This window comes from Canis lupus, chromosome 3 (genome assembly GCF_048164855.1).
Source record: "Canis lupus baileyi chromosome 3, mCanLup2.hap1, whole genome shotgun sequence".
Lineage (NCBI taxonomy): Eukaryota > Metazoa > Chordata > Mammalia > Carnivora > Canidae > Canis > Canis lupus.
The window spans coordinates 43219428-43244122 of NC_132840.1; the positions used below are offsets into that span (position 1 = coordinate 43219428).

The following is a 24695-nucleotide window of genomic DNA, read 5'->3' on the forward strand; positions in this document are numbered from 1 at the left end:
GCCAGAATGATCTCTGCTGTTTAGAAATCTCTTTGGCACAAGATTTAGGTAGGGATTATTGGGAGTCTCTGTAGGGTCTGTTCACCACAGATAAATCTGACATATATAATGATTAGCTTTCAAAATATAACACAAAGACTGTAGACAGTATGATTCCATTTATGTGAAGTTCAAAAGCAGGCAAAACTAATTCATGGTGATAGAAGTAAGAATTGCTGCTGCTGGGGAGGAGCAGAAACTGGGAAAAAGCAGGAGGGAGCCTCCTGGAGTGTTGGAAATGTTCTAGATCTTGACACGGATGGTGGCTACATGAGAGTGTTTAAAAAATTTATTGAGTTGTACACTTAAGATTTGGGCAGTTTATATAGAGGTTCCTCAAAAAATTAAAAATGGAACTAACCTATATTATCCAGCAATTTCATTTCTAATTCCTTCCTTCCTGAAGGAAACAAAAACACTATATTGAAAAGATATGTGCATCCACATGTTCATAGCAGCATTATTTACAATATCCAAGACATGGAAACCACCTAGGTGTCTATCAGGGGATTAAATGGATAAAGAATATATATATTCTATATCCATTATAGATAGAGAGATAGATAAATGATAGAGAGATAGATATAACTCAGCCATTGAAAAGGAGAAAACCCTGCCATTTATGACAGCAGGGATGGATCTTGAGGGCGGGTTGCTAAGTGAAATAAGTCAAACAAAGAAAGGCAAATACTGTATGACCTTACTTTTATGAGTAAATGTTTAGAGTAAAACTTTAAACAAAGAAACAAACTCATACAAAAAGATCAGATCAATGGTTACTTGAGGTGAATTGGTGGAAAGTGGCCAAAAATTCCAATTATACAATAAATAAGCCCTAGGCATGTAATGTTAACACTGCTGTATGGTAAACATGAAAGTCAAGAGAGTAAATCCTAAGGGTTCTCAGGACAAGGAAAAATTTCTTTTTCTGTGCCCAAAATGAGATGATGCATATTAACTAAGCTTACTGTGGTGATCATTTCACAATATACTTAAGTCAAATCATTATGTTGTACACCTTAAACATGGACAATGCTATGTCAATTATATTTCAATAAAACGGAAAAAAAGATTTGGGCACTTCAAGTACATTGCACATCAAATTCTTTTAAAAATCTAAAGAAATGTTACATTGATAGTCTAGCGAAGTCTTTAAGAACATGGCTTTGGAGGCAGATAAACTTTGGTTTAAAATTTTTTTTTAAATGTTAATTTATTTATGATAGTCACAGAGAGAGAAAGAGAGAGAGGCAGAGACACAGGCAGAGGGAGAAGCAGGCTCCATGCACCGGAAGCCCGATGTGGGATTCGATCCCGGGTCTCCAGGATCGCGCCCTGGGCCAAAGGCAGGCGCCAAACCGCTGCGCCACCCAGGGATCCCTAAACTTTGGTTTAAATAATTCTATCACTTACTAGTGAAGAGTACTTATACCCATTATTTTGTATCTCTAACTCTCAGTGTCCTTATGTGTAGATGGAAATGATAGTAATGCTTAAGGAGTGATTGTAAGGATTTAAATGAGTTAGTGAAGCCAAATTCTTGGTATATTGTTGGGCAAAGTGTGAATTATTCTAGAAATGGTATTTATTAGCTGTGCTATATGAATCAGTTGTCAATGAACTATTATTAATTAATAATAATATAATTGATAATTATTAATTATATTAATGATTATTTCTAGTAGTGGATGAATAGAAAGAGTTTGAAAAAGAGAATCATATCTTATATTGTACATAGATGGCAAATGGAATAAGTTGCCCTGATACAGTGGAGATGGTAAGCATTACCATTTGATCATAGCATTCTTTTCTGTTGAATTTACTGACTTTAAAATCCTTCCCAAACACACCCCAGGCAGCTAATATCAATCAACTGTAAATGGTAATGGAGATGAACCTCTCAGCCATTCCTGGTTATAATAATCTAAAAGACAAGAACAAGGTAATATGCAATTGAATATTTAATAAACTTTCTGATGATGCTCTGATGATGTGCCCTCTATGGGCCATGTGACTAACCCTCCTTGTTCCTGTTAAAGGAAAAAGTATAAGGAAACCAAGATTTATTGGTTATTAAAAAGCATTAGGTTTTCATTAATAGTAAGCTGTCAGATAGATAGTAACACTAGAATTACTGACAACCAGAGCCTTGGACAGAGGGCAAAGAGCTGGTGGGTTGAGGAAAGGTGAAGCTACTCACCAAGACAAAGGAACAAATACAGGGCAGAACGTGGATGCCAATGGGCAAAGCAAGACTCAGTTTTAGAACAGCTTGAAGCAGGGACAGGATCACAGGTCAATTTAAGGTGAGAGTCAGATCTGTGGCTAAGCCAAAATCAGGGCTCTGGGACACCTGGGTGGCTCAGCATTTGGGCAGCTGACTTTGGCTCACGTCGTGATCCAGGGATCCAGGATCGAGTCCCCCATCAGGCTCTGGCAAAGAGCCTGCTTCTCCCTCTGCCTGTGTCTCTGCCTCTCTCTCTCTCTCTCTGTTCTCTCATGAATAAATAAATAAATATTTTTTTAAAAACCTACAAAATCAGGGCTTATAAAAGAAGTAGAGTTAAGATAGTCATTTAGCAAAAAACTAGAAAGGCAGGAAGGAAACTGAAAAATACACATGGGGTGGGGGGGCCCTGGCAAAGGTAGACATGTTAAGTTTGTGATGCGTTTTTGAACACCCAAGCAGAAATGCCAGGTAATCTTAGATATTCAAGACTGAAGAGGATAGAACTGGAAAAATGAATTTGGAACTTGTCAGCATGCTATCAAAAGACCTAGTACTGAATATGCTCCTTGAGCAAGTGAAAAGAAAGAGAAGCCAAGGACTGAAATGTGGAGCCTTCAACCCTTCCTTTCAAAAAGTAAAAGATACTGATAGGAGTATCACTAAACTAGGAAGATACAGATGACCCAAAACAAAGTGAAGAAGATGCTTTCAGAAAGTGTTGCAAGTCGTGCTAAGAGGTCAGTAAGATAAGGACTGAGTGCTCATCACTGGATTTTGTAAGATGGCCACTGACCACCTTGACAAGAGCATTATCAGTCTAATAGTGGCTACTAAGGCTTGATTAGAATGACTATAGAGAGATTTGGAGTTGTTGAAATTAGAAGAGATGAAATGTTAGAAGATTTCCATGAACTGTGAAGTGGCTTATGTGCGATAATTTTGCTACAACTGATGGTTATGGTAAAAAGTACTTAACTTTAATACTTCAGGCTGGTTGGTGTGGATAAGTAACTAGCTGGCAGATGAAGGTGGTCTGTTCATGACAGAGACACATCTTAAGGATATTTTCAGATTACAAAAACAAATTGTTTTTTCTCCTTCTTGTCCAAGTCTCTATATATCAGGTAGTGGCTGGGAGTTGACAAGTGCAGTAAACACAAGTAAGGTAAATCTTTGAAATGGAATTGATACATAAGAAAATGCAGAATTTGTTTACTTGTAGGTTCAAGTATAGACATAAGCAATAATTCATTATCTTCAGACATTAAAATTTGGTTAATTAAGAAGCTATGGAAACTTCCATTAGCTATGGATAGTAAATCTGATAATACATCTAACAATTACTTGGGCAAAATGAATTTTGGATTCCTATGTAGCCACTCAAGTCAATTACTAAAATATTATTGTATGCCTAGTATGTGTAAGGTCCTCTGAGCCCATCCCCACTAGTAAGTGTAGCCAATTCAAATATTTCACAGCACAAAACTCAGAATATATGAGAAACCTGTAATGTTTTGATTGTCTCTGATGAATTTAAAATTCCTCAGTAGCCTCCATCCCATTAGGCAAGAGGAAAAATATGCTTAAGTGCATCAATCAAGAGTATTTTTCAGTTAAATTTGTTTCTTTGGGTAGCCCTGGTGGCTCAGAGGTTTAGCGCCACCTTCGGCCCAGGGTGGGATCCTGGAGACGCAGGATGGAGTCCCATGTCGGGCTCCCTGCATGGAGCCTGCTTCTCCCTCTGCCTGTGTCTCTGCCTCTCTCTCTCATGCATAAATAAATAAAATATTTTTTAAAAAATGTGTTTCTTTGGTTTAAACTTGCTCTGCTCATCTTTCTGGGGTGTCCTCCTCTCTCCCTTTTCTCAAGGTTAGTCTTTTTTGGAAGATTTGCCTATTCCCCTAGTGATAGAGGTACTCCTGTACCTATCCTGTCGTCCGGATCTCTGTCATCCTCTGATACAGTGTGGTTGCTCTGTCATTCAGCTGGCACCCACTGCTACTGTTTGCAGCTAAAGAGACATCTATAATGTCCTCAGCTGCTGTTGTCCTCACATATTCATGTCTCTGGTGCTGGTGACATCTTGTTGGCAGCTCTATCAGGTGGCCCATTTTCACCTTCTTGGGACCTTCTGCCCCAATCTAGTCATTAGGAATTTTACACAGCCAGAACCATGGGCTTTCTGGTTCCTAGTGGCAGGTCCATCCTACAATCTCTTTTGGCAGACGTGGCTCATGCTCCTACTGTCTTCCACAGCCTTTTGTGTATCTACAGCAAACCTAGGAATTCTCTCCTTTGCAACCTGGGCTTCTTTTTTTTTTTTTTTTTCAACCTGGACTTTTTATGAAACTAAGGGCATCTGTCTTCTTCCACCTTCCTATACCTCTCCACTATCTCCAACTTGCGGCCTGCTGGTACTGTGATCAACGCAGGGCTGATTGGGTTAAACCCATCAGCTTATTCTCTAGTTATTTCTCCAACCTCCCCCACTGGGGTTTTAGGCCAGAGATGATAGCCAGACATACATGTCTCACCTCCCCTCCTAACTCTTCTTTCCTCTCCTCCAAGGCATTTCCACCTCTTGGTATCAAAAGGACTCTATCCCTTTTCCTCCTCTCTAAAATAGTCTTCACATACATCATTTTCTTCTCCTCCCCAGGGTGATTTATATATTCCCCTTCCTGAGACCAAAATGGCAAAAGAAAACTGAGAAACCAAGAGGGGAAACCCACTGGGAGAGATTTCTTTAGAAAACAATATAATTGTTCCTAAAGAACTGAGTTTATGAGAGGTTGCTTGTCCTTGGAAACTTAGAAGCTAATCAAAGAGGTAAGACAATATGTAAAAAATGGTGTAATGCCAAAGCTACCCCAGTGTTGTTGATGTCCTGGTCTCTCCAGAGGCCAGCTCAGCTAATGGGAGGGCAGCATGTGAAGCCCCCTCCTGAAACACTGCCAATAATGGCAGATCAGGTAAGCATCAGGCGGGAATTCAGTAGGTTAGCAAAAGGTTCTTAGAGAATTCTGGGCAGTATTGTATTAAGTTAATTCCTTTTTTCCCCCCCGGGAGGCATACTGCCCCGAGCAAAAAAGAATTTTGGACAGCCTGTCATTTTGCAAACTGATAAATGTGAATTAACTCCAGCCCAGTCAAAAATATCCTTTATTACTCACATCTTACTTTCAGCTGAAATATAACAAGTATAGGACATGTTCTTTAATAGTCTTCGAGAAAGGAACTTGAGCCTACAAGATCCATTTAAGCTTTTCCCTATGAAGGAATGTCCTTGTACAAAGCTATGTGTCTGTGGTTTATATGTCAATCGTTTTTCCTTGGGCATTTATCAGTGCAGTGAATACAGTTACAGATATAATCTAGGCAATTAGATTTCCTTATTTTGATAATACATTAATTATTCTGTTTGTCTTTATTCTTTTATGCAGTGTTAGGTTAATATAATGGCAAAAAGATATATATGTCTATATTTACATATATAGTACAAAGATTAAATGTATACATATCTGTATATATTTACACACAAACATACAATATGTAATGTCTATATAAAATATAGGTATGTAGTGTCTAAATGTAGGACATGTATAAATATAAATTTCACATGCACACACACACACATATACATTCATACATTTGGGCAAATATAAAATACCAAGGTTCATATTGCAGTGTTCCTATGTACACATATTTGATGCAGATGGAATCGTTCATGCCTTTGAACCTCTGCCTATGTTGGTTCCTTTAGCCAGAAATGCTCCTTCAATCTCCTTCCCCTCTCAAACTCCTTCTTATTCTTCAAGAATCAGCTCAAGATCCACACCTCCACTATGCTGCTATTGTGCTGGATCTCACTAAAAAATTTCTTATATGTCTGCTTTCATTATTTTATAAACCTGTCTTTCCTCCTAGACAATGAGCTCTTTAAGTCAGGAACTGAGTCTCATTCAGAGTCTCATTCAGGTTTGCTCTGCCCCAGACCCTAGCCCTTGGGCACATACTAAGCCCTCAATAAACATTTTATGAAGGAGTAAATGCAGCCCTTGAATAGTAATTAAGACTTTGATGTGAAAGGACAGAGAGCACTCCCCTAACCCAAGGTGGGAAGTGACTTTGAGGAAGGCTGGAACCTTTTTCTAAGACAGAGAGAAGTTAAAGGACTTGGGCCTGCTTTGTGGAGATGCTTGGTGAATGGAGACCGCCTACTTGGGTATCATGGAATGATGACATCCAAATAGCTTTTGTGTCTAGACCTTGAAAACTAACATGATACAATGTGATTACTTTTTGAAATTCAGAAAAATCCAGACCAGTATCAAGCTGGTTGAATGTTGGAAATGTAGGTAGTGGCTTTGGACTTGGACACCCCTCCCCATGTTACCATGTGACATTGGCAGATCATATAATGTTTCTGGGCCTTAGTTTCATCACTTGCAAGGGGACAGTGGGAGTGGGATGGGGTAAATAACACCTATCTTAGAGGGCATGGGGGAAATGGGAAATTTTACCTGAAGTACTTTGTATGATATGTTAGTGAGTGAGTCAGGGGCCAGTCAGGAAGGCTGCAACTATTTCAGGTCCTTAAAATAAAGATTTAGTGTAGGAACTTAGCTAAAGAGGAAGGTGAGGAAATCCAAAGATCAACTACACCACAGGGAGCTGCCACAGAGATAATGGGAGAGGACAGTGTTACCGGAGTCCAAGAGTGAGGTCACCCGACAGAAGACGAAACCACATCCAGCAGGAACTGGAACTATGGAGGAGGCACAGCTATTCCTGGAGAAGACTCCATCTAAGGCAGAGAAAGGAGCAGAAATACCTTAGCTTATTTTCCCTCTGCCCTCTTGTCTCTCATCAGCGTGCCCCACTGTCTGAACCCAGCCCCTTTGTAATAAAAAGCAAGGTGGGGAAACAGAGAGAAATGAGTCTGAAAGCCAACACTCAATTCATTACCACAATGGGTTAGGATTAGTTTTGGCCATGAGGGATAAAAGATTCAAAATAACGATGGCTTAAATAGGATAGAAGCTCGTGTGTCTCTCACGTAAAAGCCCACATCGGTAATTTAGGGCTCTTATGACATTTTATAACATCAGAGATCCAGTAGTCTTTCATCTTGATACTCCTTTGTGTGTGGCCTTGATCTCACAGTCCAAAGTGGAGGCATCTGTGTTTCAGGCATCAGGATGGTAGAATGGACAAATAAAAAGAGAAAGAGAAGCACATACACATTGTCTTGTAGAGCAATGTTTTTTGAACTGTGGGTCACGACTCACTAGTGGGTCATAAAATCAATATAATGGATAACTTTTAAAAACTAAAGAAAATAGGGGATCCCTGGGTGGCTCGGCAGTTTTGCGCCTGCCTTTGGCCCAGGGCACAATCCTGGGGTCCCAGGATCGAGTCCCACGTTGAGCTCCCTGCATGGAACCTGCTTCTCCCTCTGCCTGTGTCTCTGTCTCTGTCTCTCTCTCTCTCTCTATGTCTATCATAAATAAATAAAAATAAATCTTAAAAAAAAGTGATGCAATGCTAGAAAACAGTGCTTCATTTAAAAAAAAAACTAAAGAAAATAGATGATATCAGAGTATTTACTAGACAGTAAAGGTTAAATATTTCTTACATGAAACTTTTGTTTCAGAAATATGTATGGGTGTCTATGTGATATATATAACATAGCAAAAAAAAACCCAACAACATACTGTAATACAAAATGTATTTCTTATGTAAAGTTCAAAGCATTTTTATAAAGTTTCTGCTTCACTTTGGTGTCATTTCATTGGCCAGAGCTAATCACACAGCTGTAGAGAATTGCAAGAAGCCCTGAAAAATGTATTCTTTCTTATTGGTAGCCATTCTCCTGGCTAAAATTAAGGATTTTATTATAAAAGAAAGGGAGCTTCAACAGTCAGGGACAGCTAGGCTTCTACCACAGAGTCATTATCATTGTTGTCTGCCCTTACTGTTACTATTGACTATTATTATTGGCCAAAAGAGCCATCTCGCTCAGAGGGTGACTCTTGGCAGTTTAGTGATGACATGTTTCGTGCCTGGACCTCGACAATCTGTGTGTGAGTCTTGCTTTTTATATAGTTTTCTTGTTTGTAAAATGAGGATAGTAGCAGTGTATCTCATTAAATTTTTGGAAAGACTGAATGAGGATGAGTGTCAACAGTCTAGCAGAGTGGATTGCACCTCCAAAGGGCTCAGGGCTTTCGGGTGCAGATATTAGCACTGGAGCCCAGAAGCAGAGTATGTGGGAGGGCACCAGAGTGGTGGTGCAGTATTTCCAGCCAATATCCATTCTGATGTTGAAGCAGTTGCTACATTCATGGCAAATCATGTCTAGTCCATAACAGCAGATGGGACCTGGCCCAGGAATGGGATATTAGCCAGCAATGAGGAGCAATAGAGAACAGCAGAACTATCTGGAACTTGACCTTGGGCTCTTCACTTACCAGCAGTGGGTTGTCACCCACAAAAAGAAGCAGCAGGTTTTAGTACTTGGAATCCTCCAAGAAGGGCTTCAGGGCCTGGCGAGGGAAGACCTTCACCAAGATCTTGTATTTCCAAAGCCAGTGCCAGGCAACAAGCTTGTTCTCCATACTCAGAGCCTCATTCTGGCAAACAGCTACCATTTGGATGTCTCAGAAGGAAATCAAGGTTTGAACTAAAAGTAATTCTCAGGATTCAAGTAGAATTGCAGTAATACCCACAGTATCTAGCACATAGTGGGCCTAGATTATTTGTTGGATGAATGAGTAAATGAATGACCAAAATAGAAAAGATGTGAGCTAAATAGCTTTTTGACTATCACAAAGTTTCTTTTTCTCCTGTTGCTGATGTGGCATAGAAAAGACAAGGTTATATATAAATGAGAAATCACACTGAGGTTGAACATATTTTCAAAAGGAAAATAATTGTCACACTCTTTCATGAAAAACACATAACTTTTTCTTTCACCTTCTGTATATGATGATTACTCTTTTAACACTAATTAAACACCCACCATGTGCTAAGTGGTAAACAGACCATGTGAGCAATAGTGTTTCTACTCTCACAGTGATGGGCAAACAAACTTGGAAGAGAACTCAATAGGAAGCATGAAGGTAAATTTGATGTTTAATATTAATCTTATTGACACAGTACTTTCAGAGAAAGTTATGAACCCTATTTATTTAGAAACATGAAAAAAAAAAAAAAAGGAACTCATGGGTGGCTCAGTGGTTGAGTGTCTGCCTTCGGCTGAGGGTGTGATCCTGGGGTCCTGGGATTGAGTTCCGCATCAGGCTCTCTGCTCAGCATGGAGCCTGCTTCTCCCTCTGCCTGTGTCTCTGCCTCTCTCTCTCTCTCTGTCTCTCATGAATAAAATCTTAAAAAAAAAAAAAAACAGAAACAAAAACAAAAAGAAACATGAAAAAAAGATAAACGTTCATCTATTGGCAGAAGGAGAAAGCCCCCAAACTGTTAACTCACAAGTGTATGAGGCATACCTGTCACATCCTTGCTCTCTAGCGCCTGGTGTGAGTGAATGATAAAGATTTTAAAAATCGGAATCTGGTCTGCCCCATTTGCCACTAGTTTACTTATCTAGCAATTCAAGTGCAGGGTCAGCTGGATGACATTGATAAAATAGAAAATCTCTGCCATTCATGCTTCTGATCATTTAAGATGTGTTATAGTTAAGTTTCTATATTTCGGCTTTTGTACACGTTCATGGCTCCACTTTTCTGAGCATTAGTTTCCTCCACTGCAAAATGTATTTGATAATAATACGTACCTGGTATTATGAAGGAGGAGAGCACTGTAATTCGGAGTGATGGCCTGGATTTAAATAATGACATCATCATATAGCACCTGGAAAACCTTTGGCAACAAACTTAATCTTGCTAAACCTCAGTTTTCTAATCTGGAATATGGGGTTGATTATACCTACTAAAGAGGTCTTGGCAAGAATGAAGTAAAAAAAATCCATTGAGGGCAGCCCGGGTGGCTCAGCGGTTTAGCGCCTGCCTTCATCCCAGGGTGTGACCCTGGAGACCCTGGATGGAGTCCCACGTGGGGTTCCCTGCATGGAGCCTGCTTCTCCTTCTGCCTGTGTCTCTGCCTCTCTCTCTGTCTCCTCTCTGTGTATTCTCATGAATAAATAATAAAATATTTTTTTAAAAATCCATTGAAAACAACAGTGCCTGGAACCTAGAGAGAGCTCAAATGTTAGCTATTATTACTGTGTCTCATAGCTTTAGGGATTAAATGAGATAATTCCATTTAAAACAGAGCATCATGCTTAGAACTTTGTAAGCACACAAAAAGTGGCAGCAGCTATTAATATCATTTCTATATATAGTCCTCGCATCACTACTATGTTTGTGTAACTCATCTCCTCTACCATAGCCTTGATCTGTGGTTTAAGTCTCTCCTTGCTATTTTACTTTGTGTATTAACAAGTCTTGCCTCCCTAGCGAGAATATAAACTCAGAGCAGTAGTGAAGTCCCTTGAGTATAGGAGATGCTCGCCCTACAGTTATTTTGATTTAGTTTATACAGAATTCTATTACTCTTAAATAGTTTTTAGAAAAATTTTAAACTTTTGGTAAGATGGAAAGAACTATACTGCTTATTATGGCCAAAGTGTCACCAAGCTCATGTGAAGAAAGTCATCTGAGTTCAGTATACAGAAATGACTAGTTAAGAGTCAATTCTTGTTCTTTGCTTTCTAAGATACCTTAGTTTTGTTTGTTTGTTTGTTTGTTTGTTTTAAAGGTTTCATTTAGGGGATCCCTGGGTGGCGCAGCAGTTTAGCACCTGCCTTTGGTCCAGGGTGCGATCCTGGAGACCCGGGATCGAGTCCTATATCCAGCTCCCAGTGCATGGAGCCTGCTTCTCCCTCTGCCTGTTTCTCTGCCTCTCTCTCTCTGTGTGTGACTATCATAAAAAAAAAAAAAAAAAAAAAAAATTTAGAACCCAGGATCACGACCTGAGCCAAAGGTAGATGCTCAACCACTGAGCCACCCGGTGCCCCTAGAGGCCCTAAGTTTAATTTATTACTATTAGGTTTATAGAAAGCTGTGAGGGTTCTTATTAAAGCACTGGATATTCTTTTTTTCTTGTTTTCTAAACTAAAAACCTGTATCACACTTTTCCTTAAGAAATTTAAACATCCTAATTAAAAATATTTAGATACTTTTGAGTTGCTATTTAGTTTAGTCAATGAATCTAAGTGTCCCTGCCTTAAATCCATCCTCCACACAACTACAGCATACTTTTTCTAAAATGTGATTTCTCTACCTAAAAACCTTTTGTAGTTCCCCAACCCTCCCAGGAGAATGTCCAAATCCTTGGCCAAGGACCACGACCTCTGTCTTTACCAACAGCGATGTCCACTGCCCCTTCCCACCTACTGCTATAGAAATCCCCAACTTCTAGTTCCTTTCTTTATATTTTGTTTTGGTCTTTGTACATTTTTAAATGCTGTTCTCTCTTCCAGGGATGTTTTCTTTTGGCCTAAGTAAACTCCACCTATTCTTGGTGACACTCCTCAAACAATATGGTCCTCCAGGGAGCCTTCTCTGACTCCCCTCCTTGGATTAAGTGCCTCTTCCATTGTACCTGATGTATAAACTCTTTCTCTAAAGCCCTAAGAGGGGCTCCCTATTATATTCATTAATTCAGTAGGTGCTTCTTGAATACTTACTATGTGCCAGATATTATTTCAGACATGAAGGATATGTTGACAAAAAAAAAAAAAAAATCATCACCTTCATGGAGCTGACAATAGACAAAGCAAGTAAGCAAACATACATGTGTTAGACGGTGTAAGTCCAATAGAGAGGTAATTAATGTATAGGGAGTTCCTGGAGGCAGCAGTATAGGGGCTACAAGCTTAATTGGAATGGTGAGGGAAGGCCTCCCCTCATATTTGAATCCAGACTAGGAAGAGGTGATGTGGGGAGATAATCCTCCATGGATTTCTGCATTTTTGCATGCCATGTGAGCAAGGCACTAACTGGCCTATTATTCTGCATTATATTTTCAATGATGTTTGTTTAGTGAACAGCTTTGTCAGGTAGTGATAGTGTCTCTCTTTGAAGCAAAGGGGAAATTGTCCTGTCCAGTGCATTAAAGATATCTTCCTCTGGGGCAAAGGGCAGTTTTGTTTGCATTTCATTATAAGTAAGATTTGGGTTATCTAAGCTTGGGGTCTACCTTCTTCGATGCTACCCAAAGTATGTGGGTGTCACCTGGCCCTTTCCATGTTGCCAGTGGGAATTGGGGCTTGGAGAACGGGCACAAATGCTGACCCTCTGGCTACTGCTATTGATGAGTAATAAAGCCCTTTGTCTCTACCCTTGGAGCCTCGTGTCTTCTGCCAGCGTCCTTGAGATTGTGGTAGGCCGACTTGTTGGCCTGCAAGTAGAGTAAAACCACAGACTCTTTACAGTCTTTGACAGTGAAATGCAGATATCTGGAAAAAGAGCATTTAGGACATGGGGAATAGCAAGTGGAAAGGCCCTGCGTCACTTGCAGTACATGACATTTTCTGTCTTAAAACGCTCTGACTTCCTCAATAATTATGAAGTTCTTAAGGACAACCAATCTTACACATTTTTGTATCCCTAGTAAAACTACAAGTACGTAGCAAATTCTCCATAAACGTTTGTTGAAATTAAAAATAGTTGTCCCTTGGAAATAAGAATGTTTCTTTGGCAGAGATCTACTGGTGCCAGGTATTTTCTTTCTTTCTTTCTTTCTTTCTTTCTTTCTTTCTTTCTTTCTTTCTTTCTTTCTTCTTTCTTTCTTTCGTTTTCTTTCTTTCTTTCGTTTTCTTTCTTTCTTTCGTTTTCTTTCTTTCTTTCTTTCTTTCTTTTCTTTCTTCTTTCATTTAGAGAAAGGCACATGACAGAGAGGCAAAAGAATTTAATTTGGAGTCAAGCTTCGTTTTCATCTCAGCTCTGCTGCTTACTAGCCTGTAACCTTGGGCCATTTACTTAATCTTTCTGATGCTCTGTTTCTCTGTATATGAAATCATGATGATAATTTTGTCTTCTCTGTTTTGATGCTGAAATTGAAAAAACATAAGAAACATGCTAAGCATTCAAGAAATATGTTGCACCATATACAGTACCCAACCCTTGGTAGGGTTCCAAAACTTCTATTACTGTTGTTTTATCTTTACTAACTCCCCATTTGAAGAGGAATGGGAAATCTGAGAATTCCTAAAGTCACTTGGAAAACCAGGGAGGCTCTGTATTCTAGGATATTGTGTAGACCATTAGCCATTTCCATTCATTTTTTAAAAAAAGATTTTATCTATTCATTCATGAAAGATACAGAGAGAGAGGCAGAGACACAGGCAGAGGGAGAAGCTCCATGAGGCTCCATGCAGGGACCCCGATGTGGGACTCGATCCCAGGTCTCCAGGATCATGCCCTGAACCGAAGGCAGTCAACCACTGAACCACCCAGGTGTCCCCATTTTCATTCATTTAGCAATAAAGTACATTTGCTGAGATCTGAAATCCTGTGGAAGTTAATGAGCCAATGATAGAATCTGCCCTTGGAGTTACCTATCCTAGTCTCCTGAGCTCCCTGAGTTCACAGGTTCAATGTAGTTTGCAGCCAATTATTGTTTTGAGTGGGAGGCCTGCCAGCAGCATTAGTTTGAGAATTTGTTGCTAAGTCGGGCTTTGTTTCCATTTTAGAGCATGCAAAGGGGAATTGTGGTGGCTTAGAGACTCCATACCACAGTTTTGGAAATCTGACCAAGAGTTCCTCAGAGCAGTTTTACATGGAGTTTTTCTGTTGTGAGAACCTTATCCAATGACTACCATGAACTAGTCTATCACTAAAATGGCTTGGTCCCTCCCCCAAAATGGAAGAGCAACAGTTTGATGAGGAATCTTGGTCTCTTCATTTTTAGCAATCAAGGAACTAAATGGTTTGTGCCCCCTCTTTGCACAGAATGAATGATTAATAGATTTTCTTAAAAATCTTTCCCCTCAGTTGCCTGGGTGGCTCAGTCAGTTGAGCATCTGACTCTTTTTTTTTTTTTAATTTTTTTTTTTTTTATTATTTATTTATGATAGGCACACAGTGAGAGAGAGGCAGAGACACAGGCAGAGGGAGAAGCAGGCTCCATGCACCGGGAGCCCGACATGGGATTCGATCCCGGGTCTCCAGGATCGCGCCCTGGGCCAAAGGCAGGCGCCAAACCGCTGCGCCACCCAGGGATCCCGAGCATCTGACTCTTAGTTTCACCTGAGGTCATGATCTCAAGGTCCTGGGATTGAGCCCGGGGTCTGGCCTGGGGCTCAGTGGGGGAGTCCGCTTGAAATTCTCTCCTCCCACCCTATCCCTTCCCCACTTGTGTGTTCATGCTCTCTCTGTCTCAAATAAATCTTTGGGAAAAAATCTTTCCCCAGTTCTTTGTTCCAATGTCATTTGGGTTTCTACTCTGGTCTGGAATCATGCTAGATTCTGTGGCAGTGAATGAAACCAACACAGTCCCTGACAGGTGATTCTGCTGTAGGTGGTTGTAGACCACACTTTGAGAAATATTAAGTGCTCACTTTGGCAACACATATACTAAAATTAGAATGATACAGAGAAGATTAGCATGGCCCCTGTGCAAGGAGAAACATTAAGATGGAGAAAACAGACTTGCAAATGGACAATTACAAGGTCACATGTTAAGTACTGGAACTTCTGGGGAGGAAACCAATAATGAACAGGAGTCCAACTTAGTCACAAGCAAGGAGTACAGGAGCACTCTAATGAGAACGTAAAGCCATCAGTCAAATTTCACTGTGGTCTACAGTCTCCTAGGGACAACTGTGGCCCACCTGCCAATCATTTCATCATTTTTTAAAGTTCAAATAGCTACACAGTCAGTAGTGTCTTCACTATATAAAATAGATGACTGAACTTGATCCTTAGGATTCAAGACAGAGGGGAGGATAAAGGAGTCTCTTATTAATAGAACATGTGGACTGGGATTGGAACCAGAAAGTTAGTTCTTAGGTCTGGGTGATGTCTCTTACAAGCCATCTGTTCTAATATCCTACTCTCTCTTCTCTCTGGTTGACTTTCTTAATTCATTTGTGGTGTTTGCTCCTTCCTAGCTTCAATGTGAAGAATCACACTCACTATTTATTGGGTGGTTCTGTGTAGTGGGTGCTATGCTAAGTGCCTTTTTACAACTCTGGGTATTATTGTTTGTATTGTATAGATGAAGAAACTGAGGCCAAGAGAAGTTAAGCTTTATAGAGATGACATAGCTAATAAGTATTATTGTTGGGACCTGGACCCAGGTTTTCTGATCCAAAGACCCATGATTTTTGCTACTATGTTATATGGCTGTGTGGTTATATACACACACCCACACCCACACAGATGGTTCTGTATGTATATAAGGATTATCTATTTCCTGCAATATGGGGCTCAAGGCTCCTATGACTCCTTATGTCTTTTTAGTTTCTTTTTTTTTTTAAAGATTTTATTTATTTATTTATTCATGAGGAGGGGGCAGAGACACAGACACAGGCAGAGGGGAGAGCAGGCTCCACGCAGGCAGCCCGACGCGGGACTCGATCTGGGGTCTCTAGGATCACGCCCTGGGCTGAAGGCAGCGCCAAACCACTGAGCCTCCGGGGCTGCCCTCCTTTTAGTTTCAACTACTACTTCTTTTTTTTTAAAAAAAGATTTTATTTACTTATTTGTGAGAGACACACAGAGACAGGCAGAGACATAGGCAGAGGGAGAAGCAGGCTTCCTGCAGGGAGTCTGATGGAGGACTCAATCCCAGGACTCCGGGATCACAACCTGAGCCAAAGGCAGACACTCAATCACTGAGCCACCCAGGTGCCCCTCAACTACTACTTCTTTTTTTTTTTTTTTCCAACTACTACTTCTAACTACTTTTTCCTCTTAGTGTTTTCTAAAACTTTTGAGAATAAAAATTTGTTTGGTGCAGCTAATCTTTTTGTCATGCCTTGGCATGTGATAGATTGGCTACCTTCATGTCACATGCCCACACTGTTCTAATCATTTGCCCTCCACCCCCAGAAGACAATCAATCAATGCTGAACAGGGGCCAGTGTGGGGCAATATGATTTATATGGGCTCGGAACATCAAGGGTTAGTAGTTTATCAAGCAAAAAACTTTTATTGGTCTATCACATACCAATTGTGTGAACATTTTGACATCAGACTAGTAGCTCAGAGCTTGCTCTTTGGTGTTTAAAGACCTGGGTTTGCATACTGGTACCACCATCTAAAAGTTGTATTACCTTGGGCAAATGACTTTATTTCTAAGGTTTTTCTCTACTGGCAATATTGAAGATATCACATGACTCTTCCTGGGTATTGAGAATCTCTTGTGTATAGACACTGAGCTAAATATTAGAGCTCCTGGATGCATGAGTTACCATCCTGAGGAGCTTCGTTTTCAGTCTAACATCAAGCAGTTCAAAAGATTCATTGGTGGGAGGAAGGGGGAGGGCTGTAAAATGCATACTGCAGGACTTCAGTAAATTTGGGATGGAGCACAGAATTCAGAGTTTGTTTTTTTTTTAAAAAAAAAACTTTATTTATTCATGAGAGACACACGGAGAGAGGCAGAGGCATAGGCAGAAGGAGAAGCAGGCTCCCTGCGGGGAGCCAGATGCAGGACTCAATCCCAGGACCCTGGGATCACAACCTGAGCCAAAGGCAGACGCTCAACCACTGAACTATCCAGGCATCCCAGGATTTAGAGTTTAAGAGTGCCTCAAGGTGGTGGACCTAATGAGAAACGTTAGGATGGAGAAAACAAGACTTTCAAATGGATAGTCACAATGCTGCTTGTTAAATGCTGGAGGACATTTAGTGCTCAGAGAATACACTAGAGCTTTGGAGCCGGAAAGGAGGAGCGATAAATTCTGTGTCTGTGGGGTGGATAGTGTGAGAGAAGACTTCATGGAGGTGACATCTCAGTTGGATAAGGACTTGCCAGGCGGAGAGAAGGGGAAGGTTTTCAAGACTGCTAGCAAAGGTGTTTTCTAGAAGTGGTGAGGCATTTGTTGGGAGTTGGGACAGAGTGGCTTCAATAAGCCTAAAAAGACCAGAGCACAGAGAGCTTGTTGATTGTGTTAACTTTATTTCTCTGTGATGGGAAATCAGAAATGATTAGGTTACTGAGTTACAAGTTCAGATTTGACTTTTAGAGGGATAACTTTGGTTTCAGTGTGGAGAACAGAATAACAGAAGTAAGGAGGATTGCATATTGACTGGGGAGGAGGCTGTGGTCCTAATGCAGGTCAGCTGTGACAAGGAACTGACGGAAGTGACGTCAGCCGATGGGCTACAGATGGAGCACTGGGAGGGGCATGACACATAGGGAGCTGGAGTGGAGGCAGAGTGTAAGAAGTCTAGTTTGGAGAGCAGCAACATCCACCCTGGTGTGCAATCAGATGCAGATTTAGGTGGAGAATGAGAGAAAGCAGTACTGAGTTTTAGTTAGGTACAGCTATTAGAGAAGCTAGTGAACAGTTGGAAAAATGGAAAGCTAGCTCAAAAGGGAGATGAGGCTTTGTTTAGAAGTTTGCAAAACTCTGATGTCTTGGTGATAATTGAAGGCATGAGTATGCATGAGAGTTCTCAAAAAGAACCTTAGAGTGAAAAAGAGGGACATAGGATTGGAATTTCAAGAAATAGGACCCCAAGAAATACCATTATACAAAGGGTAGGCAAAGCAAGAGAAGCCATTTTGAAGTTTCAGAAGGATAGCTTGGAGATGTGAGACAACTTTGGTGACAGTAACCTTGAAGAATCCAGTACAAAACATTAATACTGCCATTATTTTAGTTTTTTTTTTCCCTCTCACTACATGGTCTAAAATGTTTCACTGATTGCCATGTACAATAACATAATAATTTAAAACAAGTTATAGGATCATTTCTCTGTCAAATGCCAATTCAACTTTGGGGACAGAAGACAACAGGTAGATTTTTTTTTATCCTATCATTAATTAAAGCTTCATTTTTACAGCACTGACTGTGCATGGTACTGAGCTAAGTGTGAATGGTGGAGAGGTGGATTGGGCTCTGCCCTCAAGCTTACCTAATTCTAGCATGTGGGAGTTATGTAAGGCATCACAGATACTAAATGATGGTGTAGCAGGAGTCTGTTGTCCCCGTCTTAAGGGAGCATAGAGTGAAGAGCGTCACAAAATAGAAACATAGGAGGCAGCACTGATTGGGAAATTCAGAATAGAGCAATAATCACGAGGAGGCATTGGGCCAGGAAAAGCTTAGAAGAGGTGGTTTTTAAAATTTATTTATTCATTCATTCATTCATTCCTGAGAGACACGCAGAGAGAGGCAGAGACCTAGGCAGAGGGAGAAGCAGGGTCCCTGTGGGGAGCTTGATGTGGGACTCGATTCCAGGACCCCGGGATCACGACCTGAGCCAAAAGCAGACGCTCAACCACTGAGCCACCCAGGTGCCCCAAGAAGTGGGTTTTTAATACAATGTAGTCAAAATACAACAGAAGGTTTTACTAGAAAGCGCAAAAGAGCGCTCACGAAGTCCAGGTCCTAGCGCTACTATTCCCTTAGGTACCCCCTCGGCAGGCCCGTCCACCTCCCGGGCAGGGCCCTGTTCTTAGGAACCCGCAGCAGCAACCTCACAGCCCTTGGGAGGACGGAGGGCGGCCTTGCCATACCCCTCCCCCGACCCCAACCCCGCTTGTTCCGGGTGCTCCCATCAGGTGAGCCTGAGCCAGGAGTAAATGGGAAGGTTACCCCTGCCTCCCCGTGCTTCGCAGATGCGCGGGGCCAGCTCCCTTTCGGTAGTTTTGTGGGTTTTGTTTTGCTTTTGATGGGATCAGCTGGCTCATCTCCAAAGGGAGACAGAAAGAACTACGTCGTACTTAAGAGCAAGATCCTTGGAATCAGACGTGCTTAAATCCTGGATCGGCCTCCTGTCCCTTGGGTGACCTTCGGCAATTTATTCCACCTCTCCCAGCCTCAGTCTGTTGTTACCTAAGCGTCCAGGATAACGACAGCTCCCTCCCGGGGATGTGGCGGGATTAAAGGCCCACGTGTGGAGCCCCCAGCGCGCAGGGCCGGGCACACAGTAGCGGGCTCAGAGAAGAAACCTGTCGGTCGGTCCAGCCACGGCCCCGGAGCAGCCGCCGAGAAGCAGGGGGCGCGCCGCGGCGGTCCCTCCGCTCCTTCCCCAACTCCGCCAGGCCCGAAAGCCCCGCGCGCCCCAGAGCGGCAGGGCCCGCCGGAGGGGTGGGCCTGCGACGGGTGCATCCCGGAGTCGGGGCTCGGCGGGGAGGGCCGGGCTGCGGCGCGCCGCCTCGGGCCGCCGGGAGGTCGCGGAGATGCCCGCCCCGGCGGGGCCCGGCCCGAGGAGCCGCGCGGCTCCCCCGCCCCCCGCCCCCCGCTCCCGGCTCCCCGCCCCGCCCCGCCTCGCCGCGCCGCGGCTGGGGGCCGCTCGGAGGCGGGAGCCGGGGAAGGGGGCGGGGCGGCCGCGGGAGTTTCCCCGCCCCTCTCCCTCCTTCCATAAATCACCGCAGTCGCTGCGGCGGCCGCGCCGGGAAGTGCACGGAGCCGGAGAGCGGCGTGGTGGCACCAGACGCCTCCCATTCCCCCGCCGCCTGCTCGCTCGCTTTCTCTGCTTGTTGTTTTTTTTTTTTAATTCCTCCCCCCTCCCTCCTCGCTCGGGTGGCTGCCCAGGCTCGCCGCCGGGACTCGGGGAAGGGAAGGCTCGGCGGCTCGCAGCCCCGGCTGGAAGCCCCGCGCCCGCGCCCGCGCCCCCGCCCCCGCCCCGGAGGCGCCCCGGGGAGCGCTCGGGCGGCCGCTTCCTCTCCCGCCCGCGATGGTGGCCGCCCGCGCTCCCGCGCCGGAGCCGGGCGCCCCCTAAGTTTGGGAGCCGCGGCGGCTCGCAGAGGCGTCTGCAGAAGGGCTAGAAAGTTTTGCGGGGTGCGCCGCGCGGGCCCCGGGCGCGCCTCCCGCGGCTCCCTCCCCGCTTCCCGGCGCCTGGAGCCCGTCGGCGGGGCGTGGGGGGAGGCGGCATGGCCCGCGAGCCCGAGGAGGAGGAGACGGCGGGGGCGGCCGCCCGGGCCCGCGGCTGCCGGGGCTCGAACGGCCCGGCCGGGGCCGGGGCCGGGGCCCGGGCCCGGGCGCGGCGGCCGCCCCTCTGGCTGCTCTGCCTGGGCGCGTGCTGGCTGCTGGGCGCCGCCGCCGACGCCGACTTCTCCATCCTGGACGAGGCGCAAGTGCTGGCGAGCCAGATGCAGAGGCTGGCGGCCGAGGAACTGGGGGTCGTCACCATGCAGGTAAGCGGCCCCTTTTGCGACCCCCGAAGTTGCCAGGCTTGCCGCCCTCCCCCTTCCTAGGCGCAGAGCCGGGTCCCGTTCCCCAGGACGGGTCCCACGACCGGTCCCACGACCGTGCCCGCACCTCTCCGGTACGTTCGGAGCCCCTTTGCCGCCGGACACCTCTGCCCCCTGCACAGACCTACGCCACCCCCCCCCCCGCCGCCCCCTTACACATCAACTCCTTTCCTGCACATGCACACAGGTACCTCTCCCTTTCTCCTCTGCAGAGGCTCCTGCCCTTTGCACGAAGCCCATCTACCCCCCACCCCAGCCCCTTTATCTCAGCGAGGATTCAGCGGCTCCTCTCAGTCTCCTTCCCTAATTTGCACGTATTTCGCCCCGCAGTCTTGTCTTCACCGCCCCCCGCCCCCCATCCCTGCAAACTCCCCTCCGCTCTTTGTGTACCCATCCCGGGGCGCGCAGCCCCGCCTGGCCTGGCCGATTTCCATCCCCTGCCCCACCCCTTGACCGTCCCCCGGTGTCCTCCAGACCGGGGCGCACGGCCGGGCACCGGGAAGGAGGGCACCGCAGCGTGCGCGGCTGCTCCCGGGCCGCCTGGGTCCCCGCGGAGCAAGCCTCGGGAGTGCACCCTGCGCTCCTTGGCCGGCCAGGGTGCTTTGGGGGAGGGGCTGGCCCGGTAGATTCTCGACTCTGGTTGGGGGTGTGTGTGTGGGGGGGGGGGGGGGGAATTTCTTTTTATTTCTTTCCGCTGTTGCTGTCGTCGTTTGCGCCCGGTTCGCTGTATGATTTTTGTTTTGTGTGTGCCTTTTTGGTGCAGATAAACGGGGAAACCGTGAATAGGTTTCCATTTCTCCAGATTGTTTACCGTGTTGGCCCTCCTCCGCGGTGGAAGGGGCTTCTGCAAGAAAGATTGCCCGTGGCTAAGATTTAATCCTGAGGGTGTTACTAATAACAGTAGTGAAGATTGCTGAACGGCAACCACCTGGAGATTGTCCTGCCATGATTTTTTTCTTAGCCAGAAAAGCCCAGTCGATTAGGAGAGGTTGAGGTGACATTAAGAGCCTGCAACCTTTGCTATAACATTCCAATGTAAAACAAACAAAAAACCAACCCTCCCCAAAACAACAACAACCTATTCCCTTCTGCATTCTAATAATAATGGTGACAAATGTGGTCTTCGAAAGAGCAAAGTTTCCAGGAATGTGCTCCCAGAATAGGTTTCTGATTTCGAGTCTTCTGTGACCACCCCTCCACCTCCCACCAAGCGAGGTGTTTTGAGTCACTTTGGGATTCAGGTTTCCGACGTCTTTTTTTTCTTCTTTAAAAACCTTCCTCCCTATCATGCCTCCCCCCTCAACCGAGTCTTCTCCCAGGATGATAGTTTCCTAAAGCCACCCCTGCAGACCCCTCTCACTGTGGGGAAAGATGTTGGGCTTGTTTTTAGATGAGATTGAGGAGTGGATGGTATGCTTGAAAGGTGATTTCTGTATTTGTAGACACCCGGCCATGAAGTGCAATAGAGTCGGATATTTCTTCATTTGCATAACAATAGCCAAGCTTTTTTAGGATACATCATTTAGTTGTCCTTTTCTGTGCAGATTTTTTTCAGGTTCAGGTTCTGTTACACTTTTTTCCACATGCATTTTCTGATGATTGTTGACCGTTCTTGGGAGTGAGGTGACTTTTAGAGGAAATGGAACTAAAATGTTAGGAAGGAACTAAGATATTTTCTCTTCAGTGGTGAATGTTTCAGTTCAGAGCACAAACAGTTGTGTTTTTGCATAGTGACACCTTTTAAAATAAAGAAGGTTTAGTATGTCACAGTTTCAGACTGTTCATAAGATTAGGAGGCATTTGTCACCTTCACCCCATCACTAGGGCTGGACAAGGGATCTTAAGTCTCCTTCCCACCCCCACCCCCTTCCACATATAAGCTAAGGACTTGGCCTTTTCTAAGATGCTGACAGCAGTTTTACTATTTCTCACCCGATCCTTGACAAAAGGTGAAATTGGATCCCAACACATTGTCATTCAGGTAGGAATCCAAAGCAAATGTACTTTTAAAAGGCTTCCCTGTTGAAAAGGAGACACTTTAGAAAAAAAAAAAAAGCTCTGATCTGTGGGGGGTGTGTGCCCAAATGGCCCTGTATCTCCTCCCTACTGGCCTCTTTCTAGCACCTTTGCAACCTCATTGTGGAAACTGGCCTCCTGGGGACAGGGTTTTGTCTGGCAAAATGTGAAGTGGCTTCTCTCCTTTTTTTTTGAAAAGAGAGGCACATACTGTATTTAAATTCCTCTCCTTGAGCTGTACATTGATCTGCCACTTGCCTCCATCTGGGAAAATTGGGGATAGTCTCTTCATTTTGTTAGACTGCCAGCTTTTAGGGGGAGGAATACTTGTAAAATCTAAGGCAGGTTAGATTTTTGGCCCTTGGAACAAAGATTTTGAGCCTCACGTTTTCCCCTGTAAACCTCTGGGATTTGTTCAATGGGTCTGAAATTACGTGGGTTTAGGTATTTAAAGTAAGGATTATATAGTCCTCCCTGGTGAAATGTTGGGTTTTATAGCTGTAGAGCTCTTCTGTCGTTCAGAGGTAGATAGCCCTGTGTGGGTGTCAAGGCGAGCCAGGGTCAGACTAGTATATGGATGGGAGGGGCTGGGGAGGACCTATGCAGATAGGAGGGGATTTGGGGGCAGGTTATGTCTCTTTGCGAGGAAAAAAAAAAAATACTCTCATTCAGTTAAGGATTGACTCTTCATTTGACCTTGGCCTTTCAAGCACTGTGCAGACCTTTCAGGAGAGGACCATATCGATGAGAAACTTTGTGCAGGTCAGTTTATATGTAAAAAGCCTATTTTCAGACTTTCAGATCCTGCCTGCTCATATTCTCCAAAGACCATTTTTAATTTTGAGAAATGGTGAAGTAGCACTCAAATGAGGCCTGTTGCCGCTTTTTGAATGGCAGCACGTACTGCTTTCTCGCAGGAGGTTGCAAGGGGTAATTTTACAAAAACAAAAATCAGGCCGCCTTTCAGCACTGTAGTTTCCCATGGCGTGGTTGTTGTGCTTGCTGATAGACAGCTTTTCAAACTGTCTTCTCTATCTTTAAAGATTTTCTTGGAGAGGTTTTCTCATGAAGGCCGCCCGCTCCTGGGTTGGGTGGTAGTTTTTTTTTTTGTTTTTTGTTTTTTGTTTTGTTTTGTTTCGTTGTGGTTCATTTGTAGTAATGGACAAAATTTAAAAAAAAAATCTTCAAATGATTTGCACCAACTAATTTTGCCAGTGCCCTGGGAAAGCTGCCACTGAATCCTGCCTCCCCTGGCAGCAGACATCATACATCATGGGTAAAAGTCAAAAACCTAATCATCATCTCCTCAGGGGTCTGGTGGAGTGAAGCCATCAACGTTGAGATGTGGGGAGCAAAGAGTGGCTGTGGCAAGGGAAACTTGTTTATGCCTATTCCCTCCTGCGATGAGGGTTTTGTTGTTTGTTTGTGTTTTAATCAAGCAGCGTCTTGGCATAGAAAGGACTTGACATTGGGTATTTGGAGACCTGGGTTCCGGCTCTGCCACTTATAAGTTGGGCAATCTTTAACTGCAAGATTGGGGATGATGGATTCTCCTAGAGACTGGCTCTGTGGACTTAATGGAAATAGTGAGTGTGAAGGCATTTGTTCCTGTGCAGCTGGGCCTGGGAAGTGTTGGTGGATGTGGTGGTTCGTAAATGGAGAGATACTAATTGAAAGCTTACTGTGCACAGAACCCTCTGCTAGGTGTTTAGGGTAGGGGGGTTATAAGGAGGTATGCTGGCATAAGCCCTGGAGGAGTTTGTAATCTGGAGGAGGGAAGATTGCAAAGGGAAAATTGGTTAAGTAACAGTGTCTGCTTGTTAGGAGGCATATCTGGCTCTGGCAGCCATTTCACCAGGCACTTATAAGGCCCATTTAACATTATATGACAATACAGGCTTCTTAACAGCAAGGGCCTGGCACGTGGCCAGTCTGCCCGCCTTGATAGGAGCTCTAACTCGGCTCTGCCGGGCTGGGCAGAGTCCCTGTGAACTTGGCAGACTTACCAGCAGGT

General features: G+C 44.2%; 1 protein-coding gene and 1 non-coding gene across 2 annotated transcripts in view; both read left to right on the forward strand.

Moving 5' to 3' along the window:
* Nucleotides 1-14844: 14844 nt before the first annotated feature.
* LOC140631367 (U6 spliceosomal RNA) lies at nt 14845-14951 on the forward strand. The gene has a single exon (XR_012028992.1). It is a non-coding gene; the product is annotated as a U6 spliceosomal RNA (small nuclear RNA).
* A 5378-nt stretch (nt 14952-20329) lies between these two features.
* Nucleotides 20330-24695, forward strand: part of CACHD1 (cache domain containing 1) — a 200317-nt gene continuing 195951 nt past the window's right edge. Inside the window, exon 1 of the mRNA XM_072820615.1 lies at nt 20330-20608. Within this exon, the coding sequence (XP_072676716.1) occupies nt 20345-20608 (264 nt within the window). The 5' untranslated portion in view covers nt 20330-20344. The remainder of the gene's footprint in view (nt 20609-24695) is intronic.